Source organism: Pongo pygmaeus, chromosome 23 (genome assembly GCF_028885625.2).
Source record: "Pongo pygmaeus isolate AG05252 chromosome 23, NHGRI_mPonPyg2-v2.0_pri, whole genome shotgun sequence".
NCBI classification, from domain to species: Eukaryota; Metazoa; Chordata; class Mammalia; order Primates; family Hominidae; genus Pongo; species Pongo pygmaeus.
In genome coordinates, this window is record NC_085931.1 from 61,885,581 (window position 1) to 61,899,099 (window position 13,519).

Here is a 13,519-nt window from a genome sequence, read left to right on the forward strand (position 1 = left end):
GGAAGCCTTGTGGGAGCATGGCTGTGATGGGGGCTGTGTGAGCGTGGGAGCTCCCTGGGCTGGCCCGAAGGAGTCAGAGCGGGTCTCAAAGCAGAGGCATTGTCTGAGCTGAGTCCTCTAGGTGGTCACGGATGGGGCTGAGGGGACAGCCGTGCGTGCAGGGTCCGGGTGGCGCTGTACAGCTGTGTGTGTCAGCACGGCCTGCTCTGAGTGCCTGGCACAGTTTTAGCACCTTCTACACGTAGAAGTCGTTGACTCATCCCAGCAGTCCCGAGAGGTGGGGCCACTTGTTATTATTCCATTTCTAGGGGGTCACACGGCCCTGAGGGGCAAAGTCTTGTTTGCAACGTAGGCAGCAAGTTCTATGTGAGTGAAACGCTGCGTGGGGTGAGGGGCAAGGCTGGCGTGGGGACCACGAGAGTGGCCAGGTGGCCATGGAGTCAAGGGACAGCGTGGCATCATGGTGGAGGGAACCCAGCAGCAGCGTCTGATTGTGCAGGTTGTGTAGGATCAAAGCCCAGGCTAGGCAGAGCAGAGCAGTGGAGAGGAGGGTTCGGGTCTGGGCTCAGCCAGCAGCTGTGGCGTGTGTGACCTGGGGAGTGAGTGTCAGAGGTCCCGGGGTAGTCGGGAGTATTTCATGAGTGGGCAGCGGGAGAGGGACCTGCGGAGGCTGCCTGTGAAGGGCAGGGAGTGGGAGCAGTGACAGTGCCCTCTGACTTCTGCTACAGGCCCGGCTGGCCACGCTGCGCAGAGCCTCTGCTCTGGGATCCCGGGGCCGAGTTCTGCCAGAGGCCAGAGTGCAGCCCAGGAACAGGAACCTGCTTCCAACAGGCCCAGATCCGCTCCCCCCATCCCCCCAAAAAAATCCATTTCTGGGACTGGAGTGGGGACAGAAAAGGACTTAAAGGTCAGGGAGGGGACACAGTCCCTGTGCATGCAGGGGCTGGTGCCCAGGGCCTGTGCCTGCTGTGGGATCGGGAGGCGAGTCCTGGCCACTTACCGAGCAGAGAGCAGTCTCCCACGGCACCTCCTGGCAGGCAGAGGGTGGAGCTGTGAGGGAGGGAATGGAGAAGCGAGGTCAGGTGTGTTCTGGAGGCCCAGCATGAGCAGGGCCCTGTGCCTTCCCTCCCTTCCCTCCTTCCCTTTCTTTGCAGTAAGGTCAGCACTTGGGTGGGTAGTGGGGGATGGCTGTGTTGGGCATTTTCTCTTCAGCTGGCTTTTATGTGTCTTATTAACAAAACTGGAAAAATGAATTTGTGTTATGTAATACATACAATTTGTTTGATTGACAACATCTGAAAACAGGAGCTGGTCAAGTGCAAGTTTGGTGGGTTCTTTAGCAGGCAGCACCATGACACTTCTGTGGCTCTGTTGACGTGGAGAAGGGTGTGATGGAGGAAAGGAGGGGTCTGATGTCCTACCTGAGTGGTGATGAGGCTTGGCCTGAGCTGGCCTTAGGTTCAGTGGGATGAGGGGTGCAGGTGTGGTCGGGGAATGCCAGAATAAGATATAGGTCATCAGAACCAAGGGGATCCTCCAAGTTGGATTTTTCTATTCTATATGGGCAGGCTTAGAGGGGACTGTTGTCTTACTGAGAGTCACACAAGTTAGTAGCTGGGACCTGGAATCCAGCCCAATACTTTTTTGATATCTGTGTCTTCTGATAGGAATAGGCACTCTTTCCTCTTTCCCTCCGGCCACTGCTCCACCTATGTTTACAGCCATCTATCCTTTGACTCACCCACCCATCCCACCATCATCTTCTTATCTGTTGACTCACCAGCCAACCCAATCCACCACCCCTCCCTTCCTCCATCCATCCACCTCTCCATCTACCTGTCTACACACCCAGTCCATCCATCCATCTACCCATGTGTCTGTCTGCTCTTTGACCTATCTACCCATTGCCCTCTCCTTCCCTCCGTCCATCCACTGGTCCACTGGCTTTCGATCCACCCTTCTGTCCATCTATCTCAGATGCACCTGTCCACCATTTACTCTCCTAGTCAGCAGAATGCCTGTGACATGCCAGGTGCTGTGCTGGGTGCTAGGATCACAGAAATAAAGAACATGTGGCCCTTACCCTCAAGGAGCTCACAATTAGTGGGGGAAACAGGTCATCGAAAGCTGCAGGTTCTCTTTCTGATCTCATTTCCTGCCACTCTCTCTAGCTCCCTCTGCTCCAGCTGCACAGGCTCTGAACTCCCTCAAATGTTGCAGGCTGATGCCTGCCGTGGGCTTCCCCCGACCACCCCCGCTCCTGGGAAGCCCTTTGCCCACATATCCACAGGCTGCTCCCCATCCTCGGCCTCTGCTCAGCCCTCCCGTGGGGGTGAGGCCTTTGCGGGCCTTTCTCTGCCCTCCCTGATCTGCTCGCTGGTCTCCTGAGCACTTGCCAGCATTCACATGCTATGTCTTTATCCTCTGTTTATCCTGTCTCCCTGAACAGATTATAAACCCCACGAGTGCAGAGACTTTGTTCTCTTCTCTGCTGTATTTGCAGAGCTGGTACACAGTAGGAGCTCAATAAATACTTGCTGAAGGAAAACATGGATCTTGAGAAACGCTACCAAGAGAGGAAATGAGGAAGGTGCTGAGGGATGAAATCCAGGCAGTGGTGGTGCTGCCCCTGAGGCCTTTGTGGTCCTGGAGAGTGGAGCTGCGGGGCCGGGAAGGCTGGCGGGTGGGGCTCGCAGGCAGCTGGAGGAGCCCGTGGGAGCAGAGAGGTCATGGCTGGAGGTGTGGCTCGAACCTTCAGGTCAGTGAGGGTGGAGAGGTAGGCAGACAGCTGGCTAGCTTGGTGCTGGCCATGTGGGACTTTGAGATCAAGAGGACAGTTGGGGACCAAGCTCTGTGGGATGCACTGAGGTCAGGGCAGGGGACCCAGCCCCCACACCTGGATCCCCTGCCCCACTCAGAGGCAGTCCGAAGCAAGGGACCCCATGAGGTTGAGCATCAAGGAGCTATTGTGAAGAAGTTGGTGAAGACAGAGTGCAGCTTCCATGCCAGCGCATATAGGCATATAGCACGGCATTTGTACATGAGTGTGGGTACTGCAGATTCAGATGTGCACACGCACATGCATGAACACACGTCACACATGCACATGACAGCAGGTCACACAGACACACGGGCACGGCACTTGTACACAGTGGGCTCATACAGAGACACACGCATGAGCACAGCATCTACACATGACCACGGATCTCACACACACACATGTATGTGCACACCCCCCTCTTTGCTCGCAGCCTTGGGGCTCACTTACGCTCTGTGGACGGCTCTGGCCTTGTTTGGACTCCTGTGTTCAGCAGCTACTTAGGAAAGAGATGAGCTGCTGCCACCTCTTGGACCCTGACCCACAGAGGTCAGAATTCCCTACATCATCCCCTCAGCCTTCTTACCTCTGGACCCAGGACTCCAGGATTTGGGGCCCCCTACTTCCATCTGGACACAACCAGGCCAAGGGGGTGTGTGTGGGCAGAGACTGGTGACCAGCATGGGTGAGGGCAGTTGAGGCAGGCCAGCTGGAGGCCACGACTGTCCATCAGCTCCTGATACTCCCTTCAGAAACACGGGAGGACCGGACGAAGCGGCTCTTTCGGCACTACACAGTGGGCTCCTACGACAGCCTCACCTCACACAGGTACATGCAGGGACGCTGGCTGGCGGGAGCATGCATGTGGGACGTGGGGCAGGACCCGCAGTGTAGAGGGAGGCCAGGTATGAAGAGGTCAGAGGAGGGTTAGGGAAGGTGCCTGGCCGACCTCTCTTCTGCTGCCTGGCCTGTCAGTCCCGGGGTGACTGCACGGTGGACTGCGGCCGGCCAACCTCGAGGCAGGGCTTACCTCACTCCTCCCTGCTTTCCTTCATCAGCGATTATGTCATTGATGACAAAGTGGCTGTCCTGCAGAAACGGGACCATGAGGGCTTTGGTTTTGTGCTCCGGGGAGCCAAAGGTAATGGGGAGTGGGTGTCCAGGGGTCAGGCAGGCAGGGGCTGCACACTGCTCAGGGATGTCTTCAGCTTCGTGCTTCTGCCTCCCACTCTGCTCTACCCCACACTCCCTCCCTGCCTTGCCCCTGCACCTTCCGCTTTTGGCCCTGGCTTTCCTGGCTCCTCTGCTGCGGTCGTGACCGTCGTGGTTTGCGATGTCCCGGCCCAGGTGGCAATGCCTTCCCTTCGTTGTTTTCCACTGTCTTTGGTCTAGAGTCTAACCGAGTGGGAGCCTTTGTGGCGTGGGCAAAGGGAGTTTTACAGAGGGTCACATCTAGGATCCCTGGGCCGGCTCGTCCGTGTGCTGTGGCTCCCCGTGGCCCTCCCCCAGCCCGGGGTCACTGCCCCCCGCAGTCATCTCTTTCCTGTGCTGAGCCACTCGGAGGTTGCTGTGTGGCAGCCGCCCCCACCTGAACCTAGCTGGTGAAGCACCTTCCTAATTGCCCCCCGCAGCAGAGACCCCCATCGAGGAGTTCACGCCCACGCCAGCCTTCCCGGCGCTGCAGTATCTTGAGTCGGTGGACGTGGAGGGTGTGGCCTGGAGGGCCGGGCTGCGCACGGGAGACTTCCTCATCGAGGTGAGGCCGTTCTGGCCGGCACTGCCCAGTGGGATGCTGACCCCTGAGCCCTGTGGTGGACGTGCCTGGGGCGTCCCCACCCAGCTGCCTGTCTATCCCAGGTGAACGGGGTGAACGTGGTGAAGGTCGGACACAAGCAGGTGGTGGCTCTGATTCGCCAGGGTGGCAACCGCCTCGTCATGAAGGTTGTGTCTGTGACAAGGAAGCCAGAAGAGGACGGGGCTCGGCGCAGAGGTGAGGGGTCACGCTTCAGGCCTCTGTGCCCAAACTTTCCCCTGACCTTAGACCTTTGACTTCAGGCCCACATTCCTCTTCCCATCCCTGACCCCCAACTGCTGACATCAGATTCCTGAACCTCAATGAACCACCCACACGTGTGGGCTGGGACCCCTCCCAATCCCTGGTGTTAGACTGCCAGTCCTGTCCCCTGGCCTAAGGCCTTTGACCCCTGACCCCGACCTCAGGCTGCCCCTCCTCAGATCCCTGCCCCCTCCTTCCCGGCGTTCCCCCAGCCCCTGGCGTGGCAGAACCCTCCTTCCCTACACCGCCAGCAGCTGCCTGGAGGCCGGGGTTGCCATAGCAACTGTGAGGTTGACGCTGCCGCGCTGCTTATTGTCGGAGGGAAGGGGGAGGCGGCACCTGAGGGAAGAGGAAAAGCGTCTTCTCCCCGCGACGACGCGGCACAGCCTGGGCCCAGGAGGCTTTGCCGGCCAGGCCCAGTCCAGGCCGGTGGCTTGGCTGACCACACCCTGGCCCCACAAGGGGCAGTGGCCACCCGGGCCTGGGGGAGCCCTGGAGCAGCAGGAGCCCCGCCCGCAAGGAGACCCCTCCCAGCCCCCACCTCATGGCTCTGGTGCCCCCTTGCTTAGCCCTCGGAACCTGCAGGGTGGGTGCTCAGGCCAGAGCCAGCCGGCACCGTGACCCCCACCAGCACCCTTGATCGCCTCCTGAGGCCCTGGCTCTGGGGGTTCCCAGGGCCCCTGAGGCCCTGACCGCCCGGCCCCCCCCCCCCCCCCACTCCCTGAGCTCCTTGAGCCATGAAGAAGTTTGCGTCCAGCCGTAGCCTGAACAAGATCCTGGCACAGTGCGACTCATCCTCGCGGGAGTACGAGGAGATCCAGGCAGTGGAGCGCAAGTGGCACCTGCACCTGGCCACGCCGCGCCGCCTGCTGCTGGACAGGAGGTCCAAGGCCTCCCTCTTCTTTGCAGCCCCACCGCCCCCCAAGAGGGCCCCCAGCACCACACTGACCCTGCGCTCCAAGTCCATGACAGCTGAGCTCGAGGAACTCGGTGAGTGGTGGGGGTGGCAGTGGAGGTGGACGCAGGTGGACAGTCCATGATGGGCAGACAGGGCCGGGAGACACAGGTAGTGTGGGAGAGCAGGGGGTCAAGCCAGAGGGGAAGAAGGACAGGTGGATATAAGAGCAGGTCAGAGGAGAATGGGTGGGTGCTGGCGCGATGGGGACGTTTGGTGCTTGTGGGGTGAGGAGAGGGTGGCATGTGGAAGGGGTGAGATGTGAGGGGCTGGGGATGGACAGTGGGGTGTCCAGGACAGATGACGGGGAGCAGGGCCTGGCTCACCAGTATGTTTGCATGTGTGTGCATGTGTGTGCGTGTGCTGCCTCTGGTTTTCCACGTCTCCACTTTGACTTTACTCTTGCATTTCATCCAAGTGAGGAGAGAGCAGTAGTGAGGTGACCAGGGTCTGCTGCTGGTTCTGCCAGGCACTGGTTGTGTCAGCTTTGTGTTTATTTTACCCTCTGGGTGACTGTGCACTCATTGACAGGTGGTCCTGCTGACCCCACAGGCCACAGGGGTTCTGTTGCTGGGACGATGGGGCAGGGCCTCGAGCGCGGCAGGAGGGGAGCAGGAGTGTGTTGGGCTTTGATGGGGCACGTTCTGGGCACAAGCCCTGGTTGACCATCAACAGCCTCTTCATGGGCAGGTCTTGTATATGTGTCCATTAACAACCTTGTCATGCGCACATCCAGATATACTTGATCATGTCCTCACATGTGACCGTCAGTAGCCTCTCCATGGGCATGTCCCGTTACGTGTGACCATTGTCCTCACTGTGGGTATGTGCTACACATGTGGCCATCAACAGCCTCGTCATGGGCATGTCCCACTATACGTGACAGTTGACAGGCTCTTTCTTTCTTTCTTTTTTTTTTTTTTTTTGGAGACAGTTTCACTCTTGTTGCCCAGGCTGGAGTGCAATGACACGTTCTCGGCTCACTGCAACCTCCACCTCTTGGGTTCAAGTGATTCTCCTGCCTCAGCCTCCCGAGTAGCTGGGATTACAGGCGCCCGCCACCACGCCAGGCTAATTTTTTTTTTTTTTTGTATTTTTAGTAGAGGCGGGGTTTCACCATGTTGGCAAGGCTGGTCTCGAACTCCTGACCTCAGGTAATCTGCCTGCCTCGGCCTCCGAAAGTGCTGGGATTACAGGCGTGAGGCTCTTTCTTTCTGTGATCTGAGCCCAGTTCCGTTCCCAGACTTTACTCTGCCTCTGGTCATAGAAGGAACCCCAACTGTGGTCCTAAACTGAACCCTGAAGTCCTGGCCACAGGAAGGGACCTCATTCTGGTTCTAGGCTGAGCCCCATCCCTGGCTTCAGTCTTGGTTCTACCCCAGCCATAGAAGGAACCCTTTTCCTGGTCCCCAGAATTATCCCTGACCTCACTCATGAACCGAGCCCTGACCCTGTCCTGGCCACAGGCTGAGCTGCCCCATGCCAAGCAGGTGGTCTTAACTGCAGTTTAGTTCAGTATGGAGAACAGTTACCAACGCCCGTTGGGCTGACATGGTCAGAATTTTCATCATAGCTATTCCAAACAAAATAAAACCCAAAGAAAAAAACAAAATACCCCATATAGATAATTCAAAATGAAAAGGAGAGAAACCAAAGCCAGAGGCTTCCATAGCTCATTATCTAGTACCCAGGGGCAAGGGGTTGGGGTCCTGAGGCCCCCACAAGGCTGGGAGATGTGGCTGGACCTGTGAGAAGCGGGAAGGTTAAAAACCAAGCCCAGCCACTGGAATTAGCATCGAAAGAACTGGAAATCAGAGAAGAATATGAAAAACATTAAAATAAAGTAAATTGTCACAAAGATTAAAAGAACTAACAGAACTAATGAGAGAATAGGACAGAACAAACAAGCAAAAAAAGAATAAGCACATTTTAGAATGATTCTTTTTTTTTTTTTTTTTTTTGAGACTGAGTCTTGTTCTGTTACTGGCTGGAGTGCAGTGGCGTGATCTCGGCTCGCTGCATCCTCCGCCTCCCGGGTTCAAGTGATTCTCTTGCCTCAGCCTCCCGAGTAGCTGGGATTACAGGCGCACAACACCATACCCAGCTAATTTTTTGTATTTTTAGTAGAGATGGGGTTTCACCATGTTGGCCAGGCTGGTCTCGAACTGCTGACCTTGTGATCCACCCACCTCAGCCTCCCAAAGTGCTGGGATTACAGGCGTGAGCCACCGCGCCCAGCCAGAAGGATTCTTAAAGAACTGTTATTGAAACAAAAAGTATAGTCACTGAGATAAAACAGAAAGCCATGGCTGGGATAAACAGTACACTAGACCCAGGTGAAGAAAGAAACAGCAAGTTAGAAGATAAACCTGAGGTTACCCAGAATATAGCACAGAAATATAAGGAGATACAAAATATCAAAGAGCAGTTAGGAGACACACAAAAAAAATCACATAGATAATTCAGTGGGATTATTGGGAAAATCCCAGCATCTACCTAATGCAAGTCCTGGAAGCAAAAATAAAATCTTGCCTGGAGGCAATATTTGGAGATGAGATGGCTTAAGAATTTCCCAGAGTTGAACAAAGACATGGGTCTTCAGTTTAAAGAAATATAAGTCTCAGCAAGGAAATAAAAACAAATCTGTATCCACATCTTTCATAGTAAAACTGTAGAATGCAGTGAACAAGCAGAAATCTTTAAAACAAAGAGGCTGGGTGCGGTGGCTCATGCCTGTACTCTCAGCACTTTGGGAGGCCAAGACAGGTGGATCACTTGAGTCTAGGAGTTTGAGACCAGCCTGGGGAACATAGCGAAACCCTATCTCTACTAAAAATACAAAAATTATCCTGGCATGGTGGTGTGTGCCCGTGGTCCCAGCTACTCAGGAGGCTGAGGTGGAGGATTGCTTAAGCCTGGGAGGTGGAGGTTGCAGTGAGCCAAGATCATGCCAGTGCACTCCAGCCTGGGCAACAGAGCGAGACCCTGTCTCAAAACAAAACAAAGCAAAAAATGATGGGAGAGAGAGAGATGGGCTGCTGGATGTCTTAGACGGGAGCAGTGGTCCAACTGACAACAGACTTCTCATCAGCAATAGCAGATGACAGTAGATGATGGAAGAAGAGCTTCAAAGTGTGGAGTCAAAATTCTTTTCCACCTAGAATTCTATACCCCAATAATCCTACTCATTCAGGAGTGAGGCAGAGAGGCTAATCCCAGATTTCTGGACCTAGGGTCATAAGCGTCCAAGGTCAGTCACGGGGAGCTGACCTGTCAATTGAAGATCCAAACTGATGAATAAGCCAGCACCAGTAGGCAGCTGGGTCCCAGGATTCTCCTGCCAGAGGCTGTCACATAGCCACAGTCAGCTGCATGTTCAGAAGGGACTCTTCTATTCAGCACCACGAGGCTTTTGGGCAGCCTGAGATCTGTAATCCTGGGACCCAGGGACTCTGTCCTGTGAAAACGAAAGGACTGCGCTTTGCTCTCTGGGCTTTTCTGCCTGAAGAAACTGATGGATGAAGACGCTCTTTCTCCTCTGGGCTGGGTGTTCCCTCTTCTGCGTCAAGCCTCAGGACAGGTTGCTGGAGTCACTCTGCAGACCCCAGTCTTCCAGAGGAGTTGCTCACAGCTTCAGGCCACCATAATTTTCCAGGCTTTTTCCTGAGCAGAGTCTGGGGGAGGATGAAGGGACAGCTTAGCGCAGAGCCTCTACCCACACTTCTGGAGCTCAGGAAGCCAACCTGTCCCCAGAAGACAGCTGTCCTGGGAAGCCAGCAGGGCTTCTGGAAGTCCCCTCTGGAAATGCCTGATTTGAGGAAGCCATGCCAGCATCAGGGTTTCCCCAGGTACCTAAGGGACCATCCCACAACCCAGTGTTTTTGCTTTCAGAAGATAGAAATGAGGCCTGTTGGTCACTGCTGGCATGAACACATCAGAACTGCCTCACACTGTCAAAAGCTATTAGAGCCCTTTAGGATCCATAGTCTATCGAGAAGGTGCCTGAACCACCTAAAAAGAAAATAAAGTGAGGTGTCAGAGAAAGCAGGTGCAAGGCGGAGGCTCCTGTCCAGGTGGCTGTTTGCTGCTCAGAGGATGTGGGAGAGGCATGGCCCTGCTGGAGGAAGGGGAGGGAAGGGGTATCCTCTGGGGGAATGGGGTGAGCAAAGGCTGGTGCCTGGAAAATGAAGGGTTGCAGAGATGGGAGTGAGAGGAAGGGGCTGGGTGAGGACCCTCCTGAGACAGGTGGTGAGAGAGAGAAGAGGGCAGAGCACCCCTCCTCCCCTCAGCACTGGGGGCTCCTCATGGTCGCCACGTGCATGTCTGCTCGGCTTGTGCCAGGAATGTGCTGGGGCCGCAGGTCAGTGGAGACCCAGGCCAGGGAAGGCCCTGGCGGGTCCAAGCCCTTCCTGTGTATTCACGTTCCCGGGAGAAATCTGGACTTCCTGTAATTTCTGGGCCCCTTTTTCTTTTGTGATGAGAACATCAGGGTAGGTGCCACACCCAGCATCTGTGTGAGTGGCCTTGTCCTGGAAAAGGTTTCTGTGCCAAACACACTTGCCCTGCGTTTTAAGACCGACTTTGAACAGAACACAGAGGTGACCACCTTGGTTTTCAGCGACACCTGAACTTGTTTTCTATGGGGTTTTGCCTTTTTTTTTGAACAAACGTTTGACTGAGCCAAGCATGATGGAGTTGTGCATATCTCCGTGTGTGTGCATGTCTGTGTGTGGGTGAGTGGACATGCGCTGTGCGCGCCTGCATGCGTGTGACACACGTCTGTGCGTGGGTGAGCGGACACGGCGCTGTGTGCACCTGCATGCGTGTGGCACACATGTCTGCGTGGGTGAGTGGACACGTGCTGTGTGCACCTGCATGTGTGTGGCACACGTCTGCGCGTGGGTGAGTGGACATGCTGTGTGCGCCTGCATGTGTGTGGCACACGTTTGCACGTGGGTGAGTGGACACACGCTGTGTGCGCCTGCATGCTTGTGGCACACATGTCTGCGTGGGTGAGTGGACATGCTGTGTGCGCCTGCATGCGTGTGGCACACGTTTGCGCGTGGGTGAGTGGACACGCGCTGTGTGCGCCTGCATGCGTGTGGCACACATGTCTGCGTGGGTGAGTGGACATGCGCTGTGTGCGCCTGCATGCGTGTGGCACACATGTCTGCGTGGGTGAGTGGACATGCTGTGTGCGCCTGCATGCGTGTGGCACACACACAAGTCCCTGCTTGCGGTTGTTTCCTCCTTGGATTTCAAGGCATGCACCAACTGACTCTGGATTTGGGCAAATTTGCTATTCATGGTCTGATAAAGAGGTGTAGGCTGGGGGCAGATTTGGGAGGTCATGGTTTTTGGGGGAGGTGGTGGTGAGAGGGATGGGGTGGGGAAATGAGTGTGGATAATGGGGCCTGGGTGCCGAGCCTGCCTCTTACTCCCTTTACTCTGTTTCTTGATTCCAAGCCTCCATTCGGAGAAGAAAAGGGGGTGAGTCATCTGCCTGTGTCCCCAGGGCCTTGGCTTTGCCTGACCCCTGTCTGGGGGAGTGCTGGTGTGTGAGGAGGCTCCAGCGCAAGTCAGGGTGGCCCGGAAGCCTGGGCTGCACCCTCCTGTTGGCCTTCTCCCTGGGCATCTGGTAGGGGCATGAGAGAAGGGCCTGCGAGGATGGATGGGGAGTTCCCAGGGGTGTGACCCTCTGGGACTGTGATGGCCTTGGGGGCTCAGGTGAGCCTGGGGCCTGTGAGCTGTGCAGATAGCCTGATGGAGGCAGCCCGTGGGGAGGAGCTGGGAGAGCCCCGTGGAGGCCACTGCATGTGCCATGGCCCGGAGAGCAGGAGGGAAAGGGCTCCGAGGGTCCCAGAGGGGGAGCTCTAGGGAGCAGGGAGACTGGGCCTTGTTGGCGTGTGCATTGCGTCTTTCTGCTGGTCCTCTCGGGGCCTGTGCTTGGGTTGTGGGACCTACTCCCGTGCTGGTTGGTTGTAGGGCCAAGCCCAGAGCTGATGGTCCCTTCAGAGCAGGGGTCTGAGTCCCACAGCACTGGGGAAGGAGCCTGGAGCTCCCCTGACCAAAGACCCCAGGCTGTTGACTACCCTCCAGAACCCCCGTTCAGGCCTCCCTCTACCCTTTGGGGCTGCTCCCTGTATGTCCTGTATGTTCAGTCTGGCTGCAGAGGAGGGAGCATTCAGGTGGGGACAGTCACCTGGGCCTCGGTACTGAGGTCCACTGTCTGGTGAAGTCCTGGGACCCGGCTTCCAGCAGCCTCCTCTGCCTCTCGGGTGGATGGGAATCAGGGCCCAGACAGAGGCTTGAGGTGGCTTTCTCCACCCAGGCCTGAATATTTGCTCCACGTCCGTGTACCTGATGGCCATCCCTCTCTCTCTCTCTCGACCCACTGGGCTTTCCCTGGGTGAGAACACATCTGCCAGGCCCTTGGCCCAGCCCTCTTGAGGTCCCCTTGCTGCGTCTTGCCCCAGCCCAGGTGAAGGGCTTCCCCAGTGTCTTCACAGGTATTAAAAACAGGTGACAAGGTCTCCTCCAGTGACCTTTTCTGCATGCCTTTGGGGCAGACATACAAGCTATTTCTGGAATCTTCTGGCTCTGCCCTCTAGCTCATTAGTGGGGCTCCCAGGGTGCCGTGTTGCAGCCCGGGTGCTGCTCCAGTTGTGGAAGAAGTGATGGCTGGTTGATCATCCCGCAGGCTGGGGCCCTGTTGATCAAACAGCTGCAAACCCAGCTGTGCCCTGCCGTGCACCCAGAGGGCCCTGGGAGTGAGCGGGTCCACTTGGTTCCTGATGGGCTTCATTTCCCTTAATTATCTAAAATAATTTATTTAAGAATATATTCTCTGGCCGGGCGCGGTGGCTCACGCCTGTAATCCCAGCACTTTGGGAGGCCGAGGCAGGTGGATCACGAGGTCAGGAGATCGAGACCATCCTGTCTAACATGGTGAAACCCTGCCTCTACTAAAAACACAAAAAATTAGCCGGGCGTGGTGGCGGGCGCCTGTAATCCCAGCTACTCGGGAGGCTGAGGCAGGAGAATGGCGTGAACCCGGGGGGCGGAGCCTGCAGTGAGCCAAGATCATGCCACTGCACTCCAGCCTGGGGGATAGCGAGACTCTGTCTCAAAAAACAAACAAACAAACAAACAACAACAAAAAAGAATATATTCTCTAATATTGGGGGGAGATTTATGTCAACCTCATCAGTTTGTAATTTGCAGAATTCTTGATTAATCCTTTCCCTTTTGAAAACACTTCTCACCTGGCTCCAGCACCATCACCCGATGACCAGAAACAGCTGCCTCACTAAATGTTATGTGCGTCCCGCTGTGGGTCTCTGGGATGGGTCTTCCGGACCTAGAGAGACAGCCTCTCCTAGCCCGTGGCTCAGGTGGCAACGTGTCTGCCATGATGCTGAGCCGTGTGTGCCTCACGGAGTTTTCTCTCCATTCATGTCTTTACTTCTGCAGTTTCTGGGGAGTATGGCGCTTAAGTCTCATCTCTTACTTCCTAGTCAGAGATCTGTGGCAGTTTCTCTCTCTGAGCTTCAGTTTGCTCCTGGGTCGGATAAGGGTGATGATAAAATCCTCGTGTAGTTGTGGGATGAGAGGAGTGGTTTGCATAAAGTCCCGCATACTCTAGAAATCACCAAGAACTTAACAAATGGTGGCGATGGTGACTTCAACT

The 13,519-nt window shown here is 55.9% G+C and overlaps 1 protein-coding gene across 6 annotated transcripts in view; it reads left to right on the forward strand.

Annotated features, from left to right (window-relative positions):
* Nucleotides 1–13,519, forward strand: part of SHANK3 (SH3 and multiple ankyrin repeat domains 3) — a 56,824-nt gene that overhangs the window by 23,828 nt on the left and 19,477 nt on the right. For 5 of the 6 annotated variants that reach the window (XR_010125928.1, XR_010125927.1, XM_054469675.2 and 2 more), the window contains 6 exons: nucleotides 3,571–3,646; nucleotides 3,877–3,959; nucleotides 4,450–4,574; nucleotides 4,676–4,808; nucleotides 5,784–5,864; nucleotides 11,296–11,319. Coding sequence is in view for 4 of the 6 variants with exons in the window: in XM_054469675.2 (XP_054325650.2) it covers nucleotides 3,571–3,646; nucleotides 3,877–3,959; nucleotides 4,450–4,574; nucleotides 4,676–4,808; nucleotides 5,784–5,864; nucleotides 11,296–11,319 (522 nt within the window). In the remaining 2 variants the exon portion in view is untranslated. The remainder of the gene's footprint in view (nucleotides 1–3,570; nucleotides 3,647–3,876; nucleotides 3,960–4,449; nucleotides 4,575–4,675; nucleotides 4,809–5,783; nucleotides 5,865–11,295; nucleotides 11,320–13,519) is intronic. The other variant, XM_054469676.2, reaches the window with a different exon arrangement.